The 20,938-nt window shown below is 35.9% G+C and overlaps 1 protein-coding gene across 2 annotated transcripts in view; it reads right to left on the reverse strand.

The window, feature by feature from the left end:
* The window catches only part of LOC139958655 (uncharacterized), a 234,684-nt gene extending 229,897 nt beyond the window's left edge, over positions 1 to 4,787 (reverse strand). The window contains exon 1 of one of the 2 annotated variants that reach the window (XR_011789833.1): positions 1,906 to 4,787. Coding sequence is in view for 1 of the 2 variants with exons in the window: in XM_071955892.1 (XP_071811993.1) it covers positions 1,906 to 2,409 (504 nt within the window). In the remaining variant the exon portion in view is untranslated. The remainder of the gene's footprint in view (positions 1 to 1,905) is intronic. The other variant, XM_071955892.1, reaches the window with a different exon arrangement.
* Positions 4,788 to 20,938: the final 16,151 nt, after the last annotated feature.

Genomic DNA, 20,938 nt, shown 5'->3' on the forward strand with positions numbered 1-20,938 from the left:
TGAAAAAAATTAACCTTATTCTGTAGGATTCCAAAAGATGATGAGGTAATGATTTTCTCAAAAGAGCATGTAGAGATAAATCTGATTCATGTTCATCTTTTATAAACGGAAAAAAAAGTTTCAAACTCATAGTAGTAAAAACAAAAAAAATATCAGGGTCATTGGTTTCACTTGTATGCATTGGTTTAATCAAATATATATATGAACATATCTGAATGCTTGAACAGAATGTGTTGTGTTTGTTTTGGCTATATGTTATTATGCTATATTAAATATGAAAGTATTGGGTAAATAAGTGAAATCAGATTTGGATAAATATCAAACCAAACTGACAGATAACTACAGCCAAAACGGACAGATACATAAACAGGCAGATATATATACACATAAGGTTATAGCCCAGGAAGATCATGAGATTTGAAAACGAGAAAGCAAATTATTCTTTACTTATTTATGTTTTGTTATTTCAATAAAGAGGCATTTGACAAGATATTTTGATTTCAATATTTACTTTAGCGACAATCTTTTATGTAGCTTTACAGTACCATGTTAATAAAAATATATATATATATATATATATATATTTATGGATTTGGGGTTTCACAGAAAACACTGACAGTTTTCCACTAGAATATTGATTAAATGTGGGTTCTTTTGTGTGTCAGGCACATGCTTGCTTACTTTTGAAAACCCTTGGGGGGGGGGGGGTCTAGTGATGCGGAACTTAACTTGTATTGTTATTTTGTATAATATGTATCATTGTTTTTTTTTTATGTTTATAATGTTGATCCTTAATCAAATTTATCAGAGAAGCTGTACATTGTAAATATCTAGTATAGTTCTACCATGCATGCAGTATGCAAAATTAACATCCCCTTCCTTACTTTCTAAATCCTACAGATTAGTATAACACAAAGTTAATACGCAGTCATGTATTTTACGACATGCTTTTCAAGTTTTTTCCAATGGCATCTTTATAATGAAAGAGGTATAGGCTAACTTGAGTCGTTTTTAAAACTCTTAAATGATAATGGAATGAAATCTACATTCCATGAGAGATTCCACTGGTGCTCAAAGTTTCAAGAAACAAAATTTTACCGTTCCCTAAGACTACAAATCCTGCATATTTTACTCAGAATAGAGCGAAAATATCTTCTGGTTTATAGCTTTCTTATACGTGGAGTCACTCTTCGGTAAGAGTGAATATCGGCAAGAGTGAATGGTGCTATAAATGTCAATATTTGTCTTATATCGAAATAACCTTGATATGTACATATTTGCAAACATGGCTGGCCATTGCATACATGATTGTGGTGAGCTATATACGGTATCACAAAATTCAAGAAGAATGCAACATTATCCTTCAGTATATGTACATAAAAAAAGTTTTCGCACCTGTAATATTTCAAGCCAAAACATAAGAAATATTTTCTACAGAATTTGTTGTTTATTTGTATATTTATTGAGTAGATTATTGACTTTTTTGTTTGTTTACATGCTGCAGTATTGGTATATCTGTGTATTATTTGGATTAAAATGATCTTAGCAACAAAACGTTATGTTATATAGGCTATGTTATGTTTTATATCAACTTGGCATTTAATGTTTTGTTTGGCATTCTCCATCCACGTATGCTACACCTGTATACTATAACACGTAGCTGCTACCCACAATATAGCACACGGCTATACGACTGCGTGTATAACCACTGAATGCATATAAGCATATAAACACTAGAAATGCACTTCTGTTTTCATTTTTAAATAATTTCATGAAATTTCGTGAAATGTATAAACAAACTCAAGCACATAACTAAAGAAATGAATAAATGATGATAATCATCAACATAATAATAATAATATTAATATACTAATAATAATAAAGGTATGATAATTGTGTACTTACGTGGCTCTTATTTCGGACTCTACTCAGGCAGAATGTACATATAACCCTGGGCCTGTTCTCACTCCCAGGTGTCATCATGGCACGGTGCATACACGGCTGATCAATGTCTTCGTCGCCGAGTAACAAAAGAGTCCCTAAATGGTTGATATAACTCGTCGCTAACCGTAAAGTTTCGATTTTGGATAGCTTACGATCCTTCGGTTCTGTCGGGATCATTTCTCTCAACGCCAGAAAGGCGCTGTTGACACTATGGGTACGGTCCCGCTCCCTGGCGTTAGCGGTCGTCCTCGTACCTCGAAAGGTCCCATCCGGGGAGAGTTGATCCATGGAGTCATTCGATAATCTTCTTTGATCGGCGAAACATTTATTATGTAACGGGTTATTGTAAACATCCGTCGGGGACGAGGAATTACTCCCCCTGTCGTCTTCCGTTGGCTGATCGTGGAAAATCCCTGAATCCAATGAAAACGCCCGATCAAATTTTCTCTTCGCCATTTCTTGCATTGTAACTTCTTTTCGCTTTCCTTCGTTTGTGGTTTATTCTTCTTCTATTTTCAAGCGAACAATATTGTTTTCCTTTGATTTCCTTTTTATATTAGGACTTCTAAAATCAAATCAATTAAAGAATCCCTTTCGTGTCAAACACTCTTTCTTTCTTTCTTTCTCCTATACGTAATTATATCACCAATCTCGTCCTCTACAAAAAGCTCAATCCACCCTTTGTTTACCTCCAGTTTTTTGCTTTTGTCCCGACGACGATAAAAACAAAAAAGGCAACAAAGCGAAACGAAGGTATACCCACTTCAAAAACTGATGCTAACTTTTGATTCGGACTTCAGATTTCTTCCAACTCCCCGTCAAGATTACGTTTTAGTACATAGCAACGCTTATCAAATTCGACAGCTCTTTCTATGAACGCGAACAATACAAATGCGACCTCGAAGACAAAATGATATTATTGTCACCCTCTTTATACTGCTATCAACTTCAATTGACTACCGTAAATGCTTCCTGTCATTAAATCGACGTCAGCGGGTACATATAACGGCCTACCTATAGCAGGCTACAACATCCGATCGCTTCAAAACTTTCGGGTTAGATAGGCCTATTATAGAGGAAGTTGAAAACCACGTGTGTGGTGATCTTTTTGTTGTAATTTGGTTTGGTTTTGTATCAGTATATCAATATATATATATATATGTATGTTTATATACGCACATATACCACTGCATTCAAGGTTGTTTTGTCAAGTTGCCCACACACATCGTTTGAAGATGCTACAAAGTTCCTTGATCCATGCATGAATTAACCGATCCGTTAATTAATTAGTTGTTTATTTTAATTCCTCCTTCCCCATGTATCGACAAAGCAACGTTACAACATCCTGGAGATATTTCTTAGCAACAAAGTGCAAAAACAAATATCACTCCAACTTGAAGAATTTTTTTTTCTTCAAAAATGATGAATGCTTAGGAAGCATTGAAGAAAATATTCATCCAGAGAGTAACACACAGAAAAATGAACACTTGCAGAAAATAATGTAGGCAATAACTCCCATTTGGTAAAGGCTTTTCGCTTTTTTCACTCTCTCAATCTCTCTTTCCCCTCTTTGTTTTGTTTATCGTGAAGAATAGACCGGATTGCTTCTCAAACTTGGAACGTCAAAATAAAAAAAAATCGAATTACTTCCATGAAAGTCGAGCCGCCCCCGTAGATGTGGGCTTCTGTAACCTAAGTTAAGTATAACACTATACACGTGAAATGAAAGTTTTTCCTGTATAGCTTACGATACATCCACGTTTTATAGATATACATATAGATATGTAAATGTATATGTATTCTATCAATATTATTATGACAAAGGGTTGTAATATTGTCGTGCGACTCTTCTTCAAACGTCTCGACTTGGATTCCGTTACACACTGTTTGTATGGTTACGCACGGCTGATATCTAAACGTTGTTTCCAATCAGCCAAAAATCCGCGTATGTCCTGTGCAGGGGACGCTTTGTTGCAAATGTTAGTGATTATGGCGCTTAACACAGACAGTACATTATAACTAGAGCATGGATATATATATTGCTCTTTTTCAATGCTAAGGGATTTATTAGCCTACCTTTCTAAATGTCCGGTTAGGCTCTCTGTACCATACATACCACAAACAGGTAGCCTACACCTAAGCAGTATTGTAACTATTATATTATACTTCAGGCAGCGTTGGTTAAAGATATGCCATTTGCGGTATAGATCTTGTTATAAGATACTGTTTAACAGGTTGCACATACACAATATAGATTTCAAATGAGATACACCATTCGACCGGAATTAACTTGGTTCAATTTAAGACCACAAAGTCACCAGAAAATCGGGTAAAACATGTATCACAGTTTTGATACTTTCGCTGTGCCTTATAGTGTGTAAGGCATTTTTGTCGATAAAAATGTTTTACGAAATAAAACGAAAAATATGTAGAAATAAGACACTATAAATCGCTGCACTTTCCGATGTAAGCTTCGAAGCCTTCTTCTGGTGTCAGTATATAGTTTAATATATGAGAAAGGAGTACCTTGTTTTTAGATGGTTGATCGGTAAATCCTCAGAAATACCTAATATTAGCATATTACCTTATCCCGACACTTTGCGTACTGTAATATGAACGTCACACCGCGAAAAAAATCTGTCATTATACGTCATACGGTAAATGTCGCATGCTTGTAGTAACGTCCTTATATATAAAGGCTCCCAGCGATATTTCACCAAGTTAAAACTTCGCCGAAACTTGCGCGAATCGGTCGTGTGCGAAACTCAGTGTGACATCCAAGCTGACAGTAACTTGATACAACAGAAATATTTGTATAATATCTTGGTTTGGTATTACTATACAAATGACTTGATTAAATACCAAAGACACACATCCATTTCATTGCTTAGACTTTTTTGTTGTCTCTCTTCCTAACTCGACTCAGACCTCACCAAATAACATAAATATATATATATATATATATGTATATATAGATATATATGTATATGTATATATATTTACACACTAAACACGACCATCTGAAGCAAATCTCTAGGATTAATTCTCAAAGCTGTTGGCTGATTGGGTGCCGTTTACTGCGCAAGTCTGCATAACGCTGTCAAGTTCATCTATAACGATATAATCCTGTATACCTCCTCATCGATAATATTATACTCCATCTCAATGGCAACATCAGTCAAGTTTCGCTGTTTGGTTCGCTTTTATCTTCTTCTTCTTCGTCTGCTTTTAGTCACTTCCGGTATATCACCGAGCAACGCAGTGTTCCATGAAGGGTCATGAATGAATTGAAGTTAGCTGTACGATTCAGTCATGTGGTTGATTATTTCATATTCATTATCATATTTCATTATTTTGCTTATTCTTAATGAGTGAAAATGAATATGAATGTGCTAATACAAGGCATTGCGTTGTCTTATTTATTATTCTGTGACGTAATTACTGATTATCAGTGACGTCATAATGACCAAGCAGCTTACCTTACTTTTTTCATGCTATTTTATTTTAAGTTCATGAACAGTGTTACCGTATAACTTGATAGGGTAACCCCGAGGTAAAGATAGAGGGGGTAGGGGAGGAGGAGGGGGAGGGAGGGGTGTAGGATTGCAATTGGACCTAAGCAGATACCTTCCTTCGAATTAAAGTAATTCCGACAAAGCGTATACCGACTTTCCCGAAGGCATTTCTCGTTATGTTAGGACCTTGTACAAATACATTGAACTACAAATATATAATATTTTGGGTTTAATTTCTGATTTAATATTTCCTGCGCTTGTGGTAGCAGAGAACCAAGTTAAAGCCCTTTGACTTCCGGTTCACGAAAATGTGACTTTACAAAATTACAATAAGCTGCTTTATGACACACCAGATACATATAATTGCATGCTACCACGAACTCTCAAATCTCTTATGAAAAAGCTTAATTTTTTTTTTATTTGCACTCTGTCTCTTTTTGTCCACATATGATATCTCATATATATGATAATAAAACCCAACAAAAAACAATAATAACAGAAATATCTGTTGATATAAGTAGTAATATATTGGCTTGAATAACTCCGGTCCTCACCGAATGGTGTTATTCTATAACCAAAGAGAAAATGTCATTGTACTTTTTTTACAAACTTAACCTCAGAGTTAAGGTGTTTTTATCATTTCATCAGATTTTGGGGTTTAAAGGTTTTGATGCCGATAGTCGGTCATGAGAGATGGTATCAATGGATAGACATTTGCTGTAGTTACATCAGACAATGTTGCTATTATCTCCGTTGTTATTATCCGCCGAGAGAAGGTTTATGAACCGCAGAAAGTAATTCAGTACTATGAGTATGTTGTAGTACTATAAAGTAATATGGGTATGTTGTAGTACTATATTGTACTATGAGTATATTGTAGTACTATTTAGTACTATACCCAGGGTATGTTGTAGTACTATATTGTTCTATGCGTATGTTGTAGTACTATATAATACTATGAGTATGTTGCAGTACTATATCCGACTATGCGTATGTTGTAGTAAGATTTAGTACTATGAGTATGTTGTAGTACTATTTAGTACTATGAGTTTGTTGTAGCACTATTTAGTATGCTATGAGTTTGTTGTAGTAGTGTGTATTTCTTGTTTTTGAACATAATACTGCGATTAATCACTTTGAGACAGTTTTAGAGGCGGCGTGTATCTATACCATATACCTACAACGCAAAAAAAAAAGAGGGCGAGGGGTGGGTGGGGATTGAGGGATTAATAATCTTCCATCTGTTACTATTATTATTATAATAATTATATATATATATATATATATATATATATATATATATATATATTTATATATACCCTCTTTGACGGTAAGCGCACAGGGTGTTCCGCTAATTTTACAATGAGTTATTGAATCCGTCGATAGGTCTGTCGCCCGTTAATTTTGTAGAAGATACTGTATTCACCTGTCTGTTTGGGTTGATTCACCAATCGCTTCCGGTGACTCTCTCAACGGGAAACAGTTCGCTAGAGATATTTCTTAAGATTTATGTTTGGGCTATTGAGCTCCCTTGGGCCTCACCAAAGCAAAAAAAATCGATGACGGCCAAGAGAAAAAAAGATCGGTAGACTTACATGTTTTAATTCGTTGATAGAATTCAATTAAACGGTTTCTGAAGAACTCATTCAGGGACGACAAAAGGAAGAATAAAAGAAGGAGAAAAAATTACGAAATTATTCTTGGATAATATCGAATATGATTAAGGTTTTATTGTTTTTTGGTTTTGTTATAGTATACTGTTTTTTTTTTCGCTGATCTTTGCGTCATTATTACTTAGCAGTAGCATTTCCACACATCAAAAGACGAAACCGTACTTATTTTGTTTAAAGTTTTTGTTGATACTTTCTCTAGGACTTTACCAAACTCCATCTTGTCCTCATCCAGCAAACATAAGGTTGGAGGGGGGGGGGGATGGGGTCTAGAAACGTAAGCGGTTTGCGAAAAACCTCTTAAGTGCCCCTATTTCCTAATAAAAGAAATGAAATGTAGTAAAGCAAATTACACAAAAATTAAAAGAAACAAAAATAATACAACTAACAATTAGTGCCCTCTGCCGGTTGAATATATATACATTGAAATATTAAAATTTGTGGTACGGATTTTGTACTGTGAGACCAAAGTTTAATTTGTGTTATTTTCCCCTCACTTCAAATAATTGTCACATGTCCTACTGCCATCCAAATTTTGTTCCAACTCCGCCCCCCCCCTCCCAACACCACCCACCCAGGATTGAGCACTCTCAGGTCAATCAATTTTTCTACATAGAGCCGTCGAGAACCTCATACCCCACTCCCAGGATGGTTTCAACCAGCAAAAATACACTGCAGCTTGTCTTATATAATTTATTTTACAGGAAAGCATAAAAACCACGGTAAGTTAATATCTCCCTGGATCAAAATGCCAGTTCATTATAATAATATATTCATAGGGTAGTTGCACAATTAAATATTTTCATGCCCAGATAGAATATGTAATATATTGGACTAGATTTTACATGACGTCAAATTCCATGTCTTTTTCTTTTAATTTTTTTTTCAAACAAAGAGAGAAACCCATCCATATCTGTACTTTATAACCTGTTAATTCCATCAAAATAGTCAGTGAAATCTCGTATTTAGAGAAACCATAAATATGATTGCGTCATTTCCGGCTATATGTATGTATGTATATTAGATCCTCCTGCAAGCAGGAACTCGCTTAGAAGCCTCATTGGCTTATCAAAGCCGCAGGCTGACCGAAGTCAGTCTCTTAGATTTAGGGCAATTTGCACAAATTAAATATTTTCATGCCAGATAAAATATGTAATATATTGGACTTTTTTTTATATGACGTCAAATTCAATATCATTTATTCTTTTAATATTTTTTCAAACAAAGAGAGAAACCCATCCATATCTATACTTTATAACCTGTTAATCACATCAAAATAATCAGTGAACTGTCGTATTTAGAAAAACCATAAATATGATTGCGTCATTTCCGGCTATATGTATGTTTGTATGTATTTTAGATCCTCCTGCAAGCAGGAACTCGCGAAGAAGCCATCATTGGCTTATCAAAGCCGCAAGCTGACCGAAGTCTGTCTTTGGAGATTAATTTTTTAACGTCCATGATTATGAATTGTCAATTGGCAGCAACTCTGTAACTGGACGACATACATTAATCTGGGAGTGACTCGAACCGGGGACCTTATGATTGAAAGGCACCGGCGTTTACCACTGAGCTAACACTCCCTATGTAGTAGCAGCAGGTTAAGTGTCCATGGAAACCAGGTTTAGCTTTTAAATATCTTTCCTTTTATTGATCGATACAACATGAAACCCATCTGAATGTTACTAAAGGCGAATCCAGGAAGGGTGGGGGGGGGGGGTCCATGGGGCCGAGTCCCCTTATCATTGGCCAGTAAAAGTGAGGCTTCGCAATCAGGAGGTTCCGGGTTCGATATCCGGCTGGGTCAAAAATGGTGGGTTTTTCCTCCAAGGGTAAACTACGTTTTTTTCCCATCTGAAATGACATTCTAAGTTGAAAAGATCCCAAATTTGAGTTAACATGTTTAATTGGAAGCCACCCGACGTGTAAGTTGTAATCCATAAGCACTTGCGGGCTTCTCCCACATTTGTGGTCTCTTAAGCGTCGTGAAAATAACTTTATATTATTATTATTATTATTATTATTATTATTATTATGGTTATTATTATTATTATATTAAAAGCAGATTTCAATTCTCAGCACAGGGTGCTATATCTAGATGATCTATCTATCAGATATTGGTCACCACTGGCTAACATCCCCCCCCCTCCACCAAATTAATTATCCACACTGAGGTACTTAATTCTCTGTTTTAATAATATACTGGGAATAATATACAGGAACATAAACACATCTAGCCAATTATTTATGACAACTTCTGTAATACTACTACTGCTGCAGTATGGTGTTCCGCAAAGAGATTTTAAAAAAGTCGTCCAGTTTCTTATGTCGAAAAGTCGCCAAACGGTTCTTGAAATTTAATTACCTGTATTTAGAAGTGTTACTTCTTGGCGTTAGCTGCACCTGTAAGCTATAAGAATTATGTGTATTACATTATACATTCATACTATATAAATTGTATATGTATTTGGCCTGTCGTATACAGGTGTCCATCTCATCAGCACACCTTCCATATCATAAAGACGCTACAAGGTTACCGAAATGTTTATGAAATTAATGTAGTCAACAGACAGTATATAACTTCCTCCCGTGCTGTAATTTTGGCTGGATACAAGTAGTACGGGCCATCTTTCTAGTAATTTAAGGTCGCACATGATAATTATATGAAAGACTTACCTTTTGGTATACTTCAGAAGGAAAAAAAAAGTAAAGGTAGGTAGTACTTTCTTCGAGACAAGAACTTGTAACAGCTTGTAAGCTAATATGAGTTTTTTTCTTTTAAAGATCGGACTCTTATAGAAATAGACGTGTATTATAGACTACGTGAGTGTTGGAAACGTTTTTTAGCTTGCCCTCGTAAAATGTAATTTTCAGTCCCAATTCAAATTTTAATTTCTCACAAGTACACATAAAATCGTTTACAGGTGTATGATACACACAATAACGATATATACATATGATGGAAACTATGATAAACAAAGGTTGTTTATCAAGGGAGTGACCACCTACCCCAACCCCAACCCCAACCCCCCCCCCCAAGGAAAAAATAAAGATATGATACCGGAAAAACGTAGAGAAATAAAACAACGTCTAACAGTTTCTGATTAAACAGTAGTGTCCATAACTATACTTAAAATATGCATATTCATGCTCATGCATATTTATGCTCATGCATATTCATGCTTCATGCATTCATGCATATTCATGCTTCATGCATATTCATGATGCGTTTTGCATTCGGTCATACTTTTGGGGGTCACTCTGACGAAACCCTCTGAATGTTGGCACATACTACCTGGCGAGAGTTACGATATGTAAAAAAAATAAAGCCGCTCAGACTTGGCAAATTATCAAACTTTTAATGCATTGCAGAGCCATTATATGCCACAAAATGATACATTTTATTTTGTCATTTTTTTTCTCATTTAGAAACCTTGGATGTTTTTTTTTTCCAAGTTCTCATCAATCGTGAAGGACGTCATGTGTCTCACTTATTCACCCCAGCAAAATATCACCCAGAAAATGTAGTGAAACTTGGGTTGGTGCCAGTTATACCCAAGTGGCTCCGCACTTGCGACTGTAATGACGTCATTTCCTGTCCGTTGACCCATTATTGTCCCTGTTATCATGCCCGTTCCTGTTCTGACTGTCCTACTGTTATTTTTCTCTGTTTATTGTCCCATTCTGTCATGTTCTGTTTTAATATGTCCACTCCTGTCCTTACCCGAGTCCTGCCCCGCACCTCATCCTCTCATATATTGTTTCATCCTCCCCCAGTCCTATCCTGATGTCCTTTGTGTCCTTATCTCATCCGTCATTGTCTTGTCTCACCTGTCCAGTCTTTTCCTGACTGTCCTATCCTTTATTGTCCACTCCTGTCCTTACCCTAGTCCTGCCCTTCATTGTCTCATCCTCTCATATATTGTTTCATCACGCCCAGTCCTATCCTGATGTCCTTTGTGTCCTTGTCTCATCCGTCATTGTCCCTGTTATCATGCCCGTTCCTGTTCTGACTGTCCTACTGTTATTTTTCTCTGTTTATTGTCCCATTCTGTCATGTTCTGTTTTAATATGTCCACTCCTGTCCTTACCCGAGTCCTGCCCCGCACCTCATCCTCTCATATATTGTTTCATCCTCCCCCAGTCCTATCCTGATGTCCTTTGTGTCCTTATCTCATCCGTCATTGTCTTGTCTCACCTGTCCAGTCTTTTCCTGACTGTCCTATCTTTATTGTCCAATCCTGTCCTTACCCTAGTCCTGCCTTTCATTGTCTCATCCTCTCATATATTGTTTCATCCTCCCCAGTCTTATCCTGACTGTCCTTTGTGTCCTTGTCTCGTCCGTCACTGTCTTGTCTCACCTGTCCAGTCTTTTCCTGACTGTCCTATCCTTTATTGTCCAATCCTGTCCTTACCCTAGTCCTGCCCTTCATTGTCTCATCCTCTCATATATTGTTTCATCCTCCCCAGTCTTATCCTGACTGTCCTTTGTGTCCTTGTCTCGTCCGTCACTGTCATGTCTCACCTGTCCAGTCTTTTCCTGACTGTCCTATCATTTATTGTCCCATTCTGTCCTTTCACCATCTTGAACCAAGATGGCGAAATTCGTCACCTTCACCGTCTCCTTTTCTTTCTTTCTTATTTGCTTTTCATTTTTTTTTTCTCTTTTAATTTGTACTTTTTTTCATCTCAGCAGATATTTGGCCTGAACGGGTAATGAAAATAACAAATTAAGCCCCGATTCTTGAATGCTAACTAGCCTATATAAGCATAACTCGTACATCTGCTATAAATTAACGTACTAGAATCATATATAGTGAATGATGCTATGTGTTGTTGTTGGTTGTGCAATACAAATGGCTTTTATGGCTTTGGCTTTGTTTTACTGTCTGTTGTGACACTGATTCAAAAAAACTCAAGATATAGTCTTTGTTCTCATATTTATTTAATTGACAAGAGACGTTATACGACTTCAGCTGCTTTAAAGGGAAATCTTAATTTATGTATTGATATGTATACCTATATAGTTTAACTTCAAAACGATGTTACTTGTCAGACGACAGCAAAAGCCATTATGATTGGTCTTTGTGTCTCATGTTAGTTCATAAAGCAGATCACATGAATTGGCTTCAAGTGGAGTGATCTCCACTTGGAAATCTTCAAAACATATCCGCCAACGTTTCCTGGGTTCGTATGAATAGCTCGTTATGTCTTTTGCACTTTTTTAAGCGGGCAGTAGCCTTGACTAAAAGATACTTATTTGCCAGTTTCTTGTGTATAGCTATGGCATGCACTGCAGTTATACTTGTATTGACATAACCTAAGCTAGGCTTAAGTGGGCGAGGATATAACTATGCGGTAGGTCGGTTAACAAGCAAACAAGGGAACACAAAGAAATATATAGTTGATGAAGGTCGTTTTGATAGAACGACAATATTAAAAAATAACATTTACATGAGCTATCATGTTGAAAAGATTCTCTAGGGATACAAGGGGATGACAGGTGCAACCCCGTGGTATAGTTTAGGTTAGGCTGGTTATGCTAATAAAAGAAAAGATCAAGTTGTTAGTGGGGTTAATTTTTCTTCCGAAAATTAGAATTATATATTCCTACAGTTTAGTGAAAACTATTGCTCTATATCATAAGAAGGCGTATACAGGTTTATTGAAGATAAACAACTTTTAAATTCAAGTTGTGTTGAAGAGAAAACGTTCACATGGTTACGCATTGATTTTTCTTTTCTTCTCGAAAATTGATACGGCTTTCGTTCTTTTCAGGAGATTAAACACAATTAGCTAACACTGATTACGCTCCAAATGCGCAAGGAATGAGTGACTCTTCGGCCCCTCGTGTGCAATGAAGTGTTAAGAAAGATTCCCACTTTTTAAGTTTTAGATATGTTTATAAATGTGCAAACAGAGAAACAGCATGCTAGAAGTGACGTAAGAAGCATACCAAAATTGATGCGCAGCGAAATACCGATGGGATCTGTGGTTTTCACCAGTAGAACTTTTAGTTTTGTAGTTGATACATTAGGCCAAGATAGGATATTGACAATTTCGAATATTTTATTATGTGTCCAAACATCTGCTTTAAAATTTCTAAACTGTACAAATTTGACTGTTTTATCGAAAGTTTGACTTTTCCACGTCAAAATTTGGGCTTTTTTGTCGAAATTTCGCTGAGTGATGTACAAAAACCCAAAACGGACTATAGCATGACTTAAAGCATTTTCCCTGGCATAACTATGTCACGGTGACATATCAAACAATAAAGAAAAGGCGCAAACAGTCTGAAAATTTCCGGTTTGGAATTTCCCACATGTAATGATTATTGTAACAGGAAAACGTTTGCGGGAGACATTGTTTTGATAATAAGATATTAATAGAATAAATAATTCATTCATTAATTTATTAGCTTTTAGTAAGTTTTTTTTATACCCCATGTGCCCCATAGGCCATGAAAGAGTGTTTTAATCCTTCCCCGAGTGAATGTAGAACCCCCCCCCCTCCCCGACGGTCTTGGGATGAATTATGTATACGCCTTGGGCTGACGACCAAAGGCTTTAATAAACAATATGAACATAAAGTGACAAATCACACTGGACGTTGTCATATCGTTAAGGGCAGGTGGATAGACAGATCATGTAACAGTCAATACAAAATATGTATGAAACCGAATACAGTACATTGCACTTGTACTTGTACTAGTTTCACGAAATGTTTGAAACTTACAGAAAAGAAGAAAATTCAAATCAGTTGTGGACACATTTTCGTAGACTTTCGATGCGACGCATACAAGGACAATGACAAAGGCTACAAAATTGTAAAACTTCAATCGAGACATGACAGAACATATATTTAAGTTAGGCCAAGGCTGAAACATTCCAGACGGGTTTTTGGTTTGTCATCCCTCCCCCACACATCCCCACCCACCCCTCACTAGTATATCTGTCTCTTTCGCACCTTTCCCAACCTAAAAAAAAAACAGTTGAAGAAAAATGAACACACAATTGTTTTTACAGATTACATATATTGTAAAAATGTTCATATCATGTCAAGTTTGAAAGAAAATCCTGGAACCTGCTCATACGTGTTAGAAATGACCCCACTTCTCAATACTTCTTGCCGTGACTTTTTTAACGCACGTTTTATATAATCCTGACTACCACGGTAAAGGCGAACTATGGAAGCTGTACAGATGTACGCAGGGCTGCGAATGATAGAGCGGTGTTTGAGACTGCGTGCGATGCATGGTTTTATTACTACCTGAAAACATAATCGACGATGCTAAGCCTCTACAAGTTATGATTTTTCATTAAAAATCAGCACCAAAGTTTCACAAACGTGAAAACAAAAAATCCTTTAAAAAAATATGGGGAAGGGAGAAAAACAAAAAAATTGCCTATCCACTAAATCAACAAATATGTATAATCCTGTAAATTGAAACCCTAAATCTATATAAACTTTTCAAAGTACAATACTCCGGTAAAATGATGGAATACTAATCAAGTGTTAGGTAAAGCTCCAAAAGTAAGTATGTTGCAATCGTTCTGAACTTTTGATTACAATCACACACTTTAACCTTGTACACCGAGGATATGAAGTCTTTCAGCAAAAACAGTGGGCCAACTTCACCAGCTTTAACAATTGTCGTCCCTAAAAAAAAAAATTAAAAAACGTGACTAAATGAAATAATATTATTGTGTTTGTCAGCATTTTTTTCTCTCAACTATGCGTGATAAATCATTTCTCCATATTTCAAAGCAATCCGGCAGTCAATTTTAATGAGTAGTCAAACTTGTTTTCATTATCGCCATTTTGATTTTCTTCCCTTGGCTTTGTTGATAGAAATGTTCATTGTGAAATTTTCTCCTATTTGTCATAATGTTCCTGAATCACTTAAAATACAGAAAAAAAAATACATTTTCCTTTGTAATATAATATAAAAGAAAAGCGAAACTTGTACCAGCAAATATTACAATATATAAAAAGGTTAACTGGCTACAGGGAATGCAGGCACTTACTTTGGATACATAGCGATTCCTGTCATTCAATTATTTGCCCATGGAGGTTGCCATCAACCTACATGTGTATAAATTGATTATTGTGTGACCTGTAGGTAAACAAATCCATTCTAATCCAGCTCTAGTCTACCCTCCTATTCCCCCCCCCCTCTAGCCCCACCCCTAAAACGATGTCCACCCAATGACCCGAACCTCTAAAATAATATCCGTCTTAAAAATCGCTTTACAAAAAATTACAAACCAAATTGTACTCAATTATTTTCACAACCGATAATTTCTCATACAATTATACTTGTGCGTGCAACGGCTCTTCATAGCATTTCATAGTATTTCAGAATTTTAATTTACATGTTTTGAGTGTCTTTAATTGTCAAGAATTTTTGGGGAAACGAATTCCAACAATCTCATGAAAATTAGAGACTTTGAGAGGTATTTATCTATTAAAAAAAAAAAAATGGCAGGTTGTGACACTATAGGTATATAATGATATAGCTCAGTCTTACGAGAGAATGAATTTCAATCTTCCAGAAAAATGAGTTTCAATCTTCGAACGAATGAATTTCAATCATTGAGAAAATGAGTGTCAATCTTCGAGAGAATGAATTTCAATCGTTGAAAGAATGAATTTCAATCTTCGAGAGAAGTGAGTTCAGTCATCGAGAACAATAATGATATAATTCACTCTTAAGAGAGAATGAGTTTCAATCATCGAACGAATGGATTTCAATCGAGAGAAATGAATTTCAATCTTCGAAGAATGAATTTTAATCGAATGAGTGAGCGCTTTTGCCACTCTATCAGAATTACATTTGTTAGAATCTTTAGACTGAAGTCACTCTTCAAAAGATTGATTATACTGAACACTCAATGAGTGAATTGCTCTTCATTGAAATTGAGAGCATCCCAGCTATACTGGCCCAAATGTAAGAGTTTAATTATTTTTCAGGAAAGAATTATCACAAATATTTGAAGTGTTTTTTTGTGGACCAGTGTCAGCCTAATTCGATGAATGGTATTGGTGCTTTTCATCGTTATTGTTGGGTGTTATAATAAACTCAATAAACACGGGATATCAGACTGTATGTAGACAATATATAATCAGAATATAATATAATATCAGAAAGAGTGAATTTTACAAAGTTACCAAAGTGTCGTGCAAAATGGAATACGAATACTATATTCTCATTTTCATAACAAAATACATAATCATACTGAAGTTCTCAGAACGGGGCCCTGCATAATTCTCCCGGAACTTGACCTTTACCCTCGATCTCCATGACTACACAGACACAACCTTGGATCAATCTACCTGCAGGGGTGAATCCAAGACTTTAAAAGAGGAGGGGTGCGTTCCTGGGGCCAACTCACAATCATTGGAAGTGGTAGCATCTTCCCGCATATAAAAAAGGAAGAAATATCTACTTGTATATGAGGTTGGAAAGGAGGGGGTATACATACCCGCCCCCTATCCCCTCCGGAGGTTTTTTCCCCACAATGTGTATCACAGCTAATAAAAAAAACTGTTTTATTAAAAATTAAAAAATTAAATTCCTCAATCGACATGCAGACACGTAATAGATGAGTATACATACAAATCAATACCATTATAATGGATGGCTTAACAGAATTTTAATCTTGATGTGTGATAGTCCAAGAAAAATGAAAAAAAATAAAAATAAGTGCTATGTTTCTACAGCTATTCCGGTTTTGTATTTCTAAATATTCACAAATAAGTTATGTTAATTTTCAGGAATGCTCCTTAAAGACTAACTTGATGATTTCGGCTCCTCAGTGCAGGCTCAATCGTTGTTAATGTTGATCCATTGTTTATAAATTATAATAACGTAACCAAATCATGTTCTTTTAACATGTTCTTATAAATAACAAAACACCCTTGGATCACATCCAGAGGGTAGGAGCCAGGGACACTGGGGCACATGCCTCCCCCAATTGTATTCAAACAGAGCAAATGTGCCCTACTGGCAAATAAATGTGCCCATTTGATGAACAACTGTCTTTTGGATATCTTAAGCCTTTGTTAATTTTAAATAGAGTCACGTGCACCATAATAGTATTTAAATGATATGGCCGGTGTGTATCGGTTTATAGCATAACGAGTGGTGGTTGTAGAATGAGAAAGTGTCCCTCTGATGTTGTGCCCCCTCCCCAACTTTTTTGAAGCTTCCTACCCCCTGATTACATCCGACACCTATTTTGTCCCTCAGGCTGATAATTTTATAAAGAATTGGAAACATGTTATTTTGAAGGCCATAAAAATATCATATTTTCCAACATTAAATTTTTGTTTTGTATAATCAGGCAGTACGCTAATGGTGTGTATTGAGCCTTATGAGTTAAATGGTCCAGTCAACTTTAGTTAATTTACCTGAGCTGTTTACATGGGTATTTCTCTTTTCGTTTTTTTAAATTTTTTTATTAGTAGAGGTACAACCTAAACTGAGAGCATTGTTTGCATAATGCCAACATAAATATCGAAATTAAGGTTGTGCCTAAAATCAGCTCCTTAGTCTCTATATAAGTCTTATAGCCGGTTGTCAACTGTTTTCAACTCCACTGTCTACACCACTTTCAAATAATTGTTTTTATACATGTTTTAATGTTCTGACAACGACCAAAGTATTGGACTAACCTTTTACAATTTCACCGACGAACCGTATTTTTTATTTGTTTTTTGGATATACATTGGGACGAAATATCAAAGGAAACAGTTGGAAAGATTTAAATGTCTATTAGGGTTAGAGGTCTATAAATTGAACCATTAAGTGATAATCAAATTACTGTTAATGTCCGTTCGTTTTTCAAACAGGTGTGACAACCCGCGATACAAGTTACGCTCTTGACCCTTATAATTCGTTCTTGTCTGCATGAAAAGAAAGCAAAACTCTCCAATTTTTGTATATCGTTTCGAGTTAAAAAACTTAATATCTCGATCATTATTTTTGTTATGACCCACATTTGCCATTTTGGGGTTTACATCAGGGGATGGTGACATGAACTCAACGCATAAATCGACCTATATAGAATTGTAATACTGTACGGGAGGTTGCAATATAAGTAGCCGTTATAGATCTCTACCAGTTCTGCGAAACTTTGAACCAAACCGTTCCTTTCTTCACGAGTGCAGCTTTCCCTCCTCTCCTCTCACCTCCCCCTTTCTCCCCTCCCACTAACAACAGCAGGCTAGCTAAACCTGTTTTTTTTTAAGGTCCTCTTTTCTAAACCCAAATTTAAGCGTGCTAAATTTAGCCTATACTAGAAGTTTCTCAAAAGTTCTTTGCTAGCGGTTCTTGTCCTCGAAATTATTCTCAGACGTAGATGAATCTTTTTGAATAGAAAACCTGAGTATGGATTATTACTATTAGAGTGACAATAAAAATGATTGTTGAAACTTGTGCATATAGGTGACCGTTATCGGACTTTCTAGCAGTTTTTTTTAGAAACAGTTCTTAGCCAAGAGATTGATTTCATAACCACATGGAAAGAACACAAATTGAAAATTCCCCCCCCCCCCCCCCGCCCAAACAGCAAAAAACAGGGTATGAAAATATCCTTATTTTGAAATAAAAATTTAGTAGTCAATTTGATCAACGACATTGTTTTGTGATATTTATTAATGTCAAGTTTAATATGGATTTAAATTTGTCTCATTTTGTACCACTCTGGTCCTTTCCGTTTTATTGTCCACCCCATCCTGCCCCCGCCCCTCCCCGCATCCACCATCCCGTCCCCCCATACCCCTTCTCCGTCACAAAATGGTTGATGTTATCGACTTCACGATACTGCATGGCGTTTATACTAAGACGCACCTTCACTGAACATATGCACAGTTACGGGATGTCACTTATTCGTCAGGATATGTCCGAACTTTTATGACTTGTTAACCGAAGTAATTTCTGCATTTACGATGAATTTTTTTAAGATTATGGCCAAAACAGACACAAATTTATAAAGAAATGGATTTTCTGAACATGAATGACACTAGTGAATGTTAATAGTTTCCGTACTGTATCTTTGCACATGTTTTGTAATGTCTTATTATCTTCTGTTCCCGTTCTGTCTTTGTTTCTAATCTACGTGGAACGCTTGATGTTATAATCTTGCACTGATATTATCGAGAGAAAAAAGCAAACGATAAAACAGAAGGGAAAGTTACACAGAAAATTATCTACAAGGTATGTAGGTTACATTTGGTAAATATTATAAGCTATACGGTGCAAAGCAACTAGGGTATACCATTAGGACGACGTGTTACAAAGTTATTTATTATTTATTAATTTAATGTAGATATATTTATTAATTTAATGTATAAGGTCAATCTCGAAAAGGCCGCTTTTGATTCATTACCTTGCTTCCTTTTCTGTATTCCCATCCCTACCCACAATGCTTCCCTACAACACCCTCTGTTCCCCCTCCAATCATCTTCTCATTCTCGATAATGGTTCCCCGCTATCAGAGAAGGGACCACGCATACCTCTGAAGCGGGACCCAGCCACCCCCCCCCCTCCGCTCCCCTCGCGACCACTAGCAAACAATATCAGCAAATGTTCATTTTACAAATATATAAAATTGTAGCGTTGTGCGTTACTACCATAACAGTGAGAAATTCTTCAACATTGTTTCAAGAGTATAGTACCCCCCATGGACGACATAACACCTTAGTCCTCCCATAGGCCAGCAAATGGTGGTTATGCCCGCCATCTTTACTCCGTAAATGTTTGTTGTGGTGACGTCACACTGGGGCGTAGTTTCATATAATACGATTGAATAAACCGCATATTTGAGGTACAGGTCTTTGAAACAAAAATTTTACTCATCAAGTTTGAAATTTGGGGGTGGGAAATTAGAGGTGGGGTAAGTAAAACCAAACTGGTTACCCTGCCTGCCTGGGGCAGAATACATATGATCGTATCAGGTGTTTATCTGTACAAAATAATATATTCATAACTGTACGTGCATACTTTTAATATTTCCTGAACATGGATTGATTTTTTTGAAAGATGTTATTACAAAAAAACGTTCAACCAAAAAAAGGTTACTGCTGTCCTCACAAGTACGTCTTTGTAAGAGTTCGTACAAAAAATGTCAAAAAAGAGCAAAATATAATCGACAGAGGTTAATGAATTGAATCGATAAGATATCATTTATAATTGAAAAATTACGAAACCTTTGTTTTTTCTTTTTTCTCTCTTTTAGTGGCGGTGGTGGTATTTCTGACCCACTTTCGACACCTGCTTCAGTGTTATGTGCACTTTCTGTGTACTTTGAGTAAAACACCGCGTCTTCACCGACGTAGAACGGATGTCAAACGGCTTGTTTTGCATCCAACAGAGGAAGTTGTTAACATTGCTGTGAGGTTCATAAGCTGCACTCTTACAATATTGAACTAGTGCTGATCACCCGTTATTCCGGACTCGGCGCCCGCAAATAATATTGGGGATTCTACTGGCGCCCATCATCATCAAGGCTCTACTAAATGAAACAATCGGTATTATAAATTGAGAAAGACAGTTAAAGAGAAAGAGAAAAAAAAGTACACAAAGAAGAATTGGAATATATATATATATATATATATATATATATATATATATATATATATATCTATATATCTATATATATATATATATATATATATATATATATATATATATATATATATATATATATATATATATATATATATATATATATATATATATATATATATATATATGGAACATATTCAACATTTGTACAACATGTCACATTTTTAATTATTTCCTGC

This window comes from Apostichopus japonicus, chromosome 18 (assembly GCF_037975245.1).
Source record: "Apostichopus japonicus isolate 1M-3 chromosome 18, ASM3797524v1, whole genome shotgun sequence".
Classification (NCBI taxonomy): domain Eukaryota; kingdom Metazoa; phylum Echinodermata; class Holothuroidea; order Aspidochirotida; family Stichopodidae; genus Apostichopus; species Apostichopus japonicus.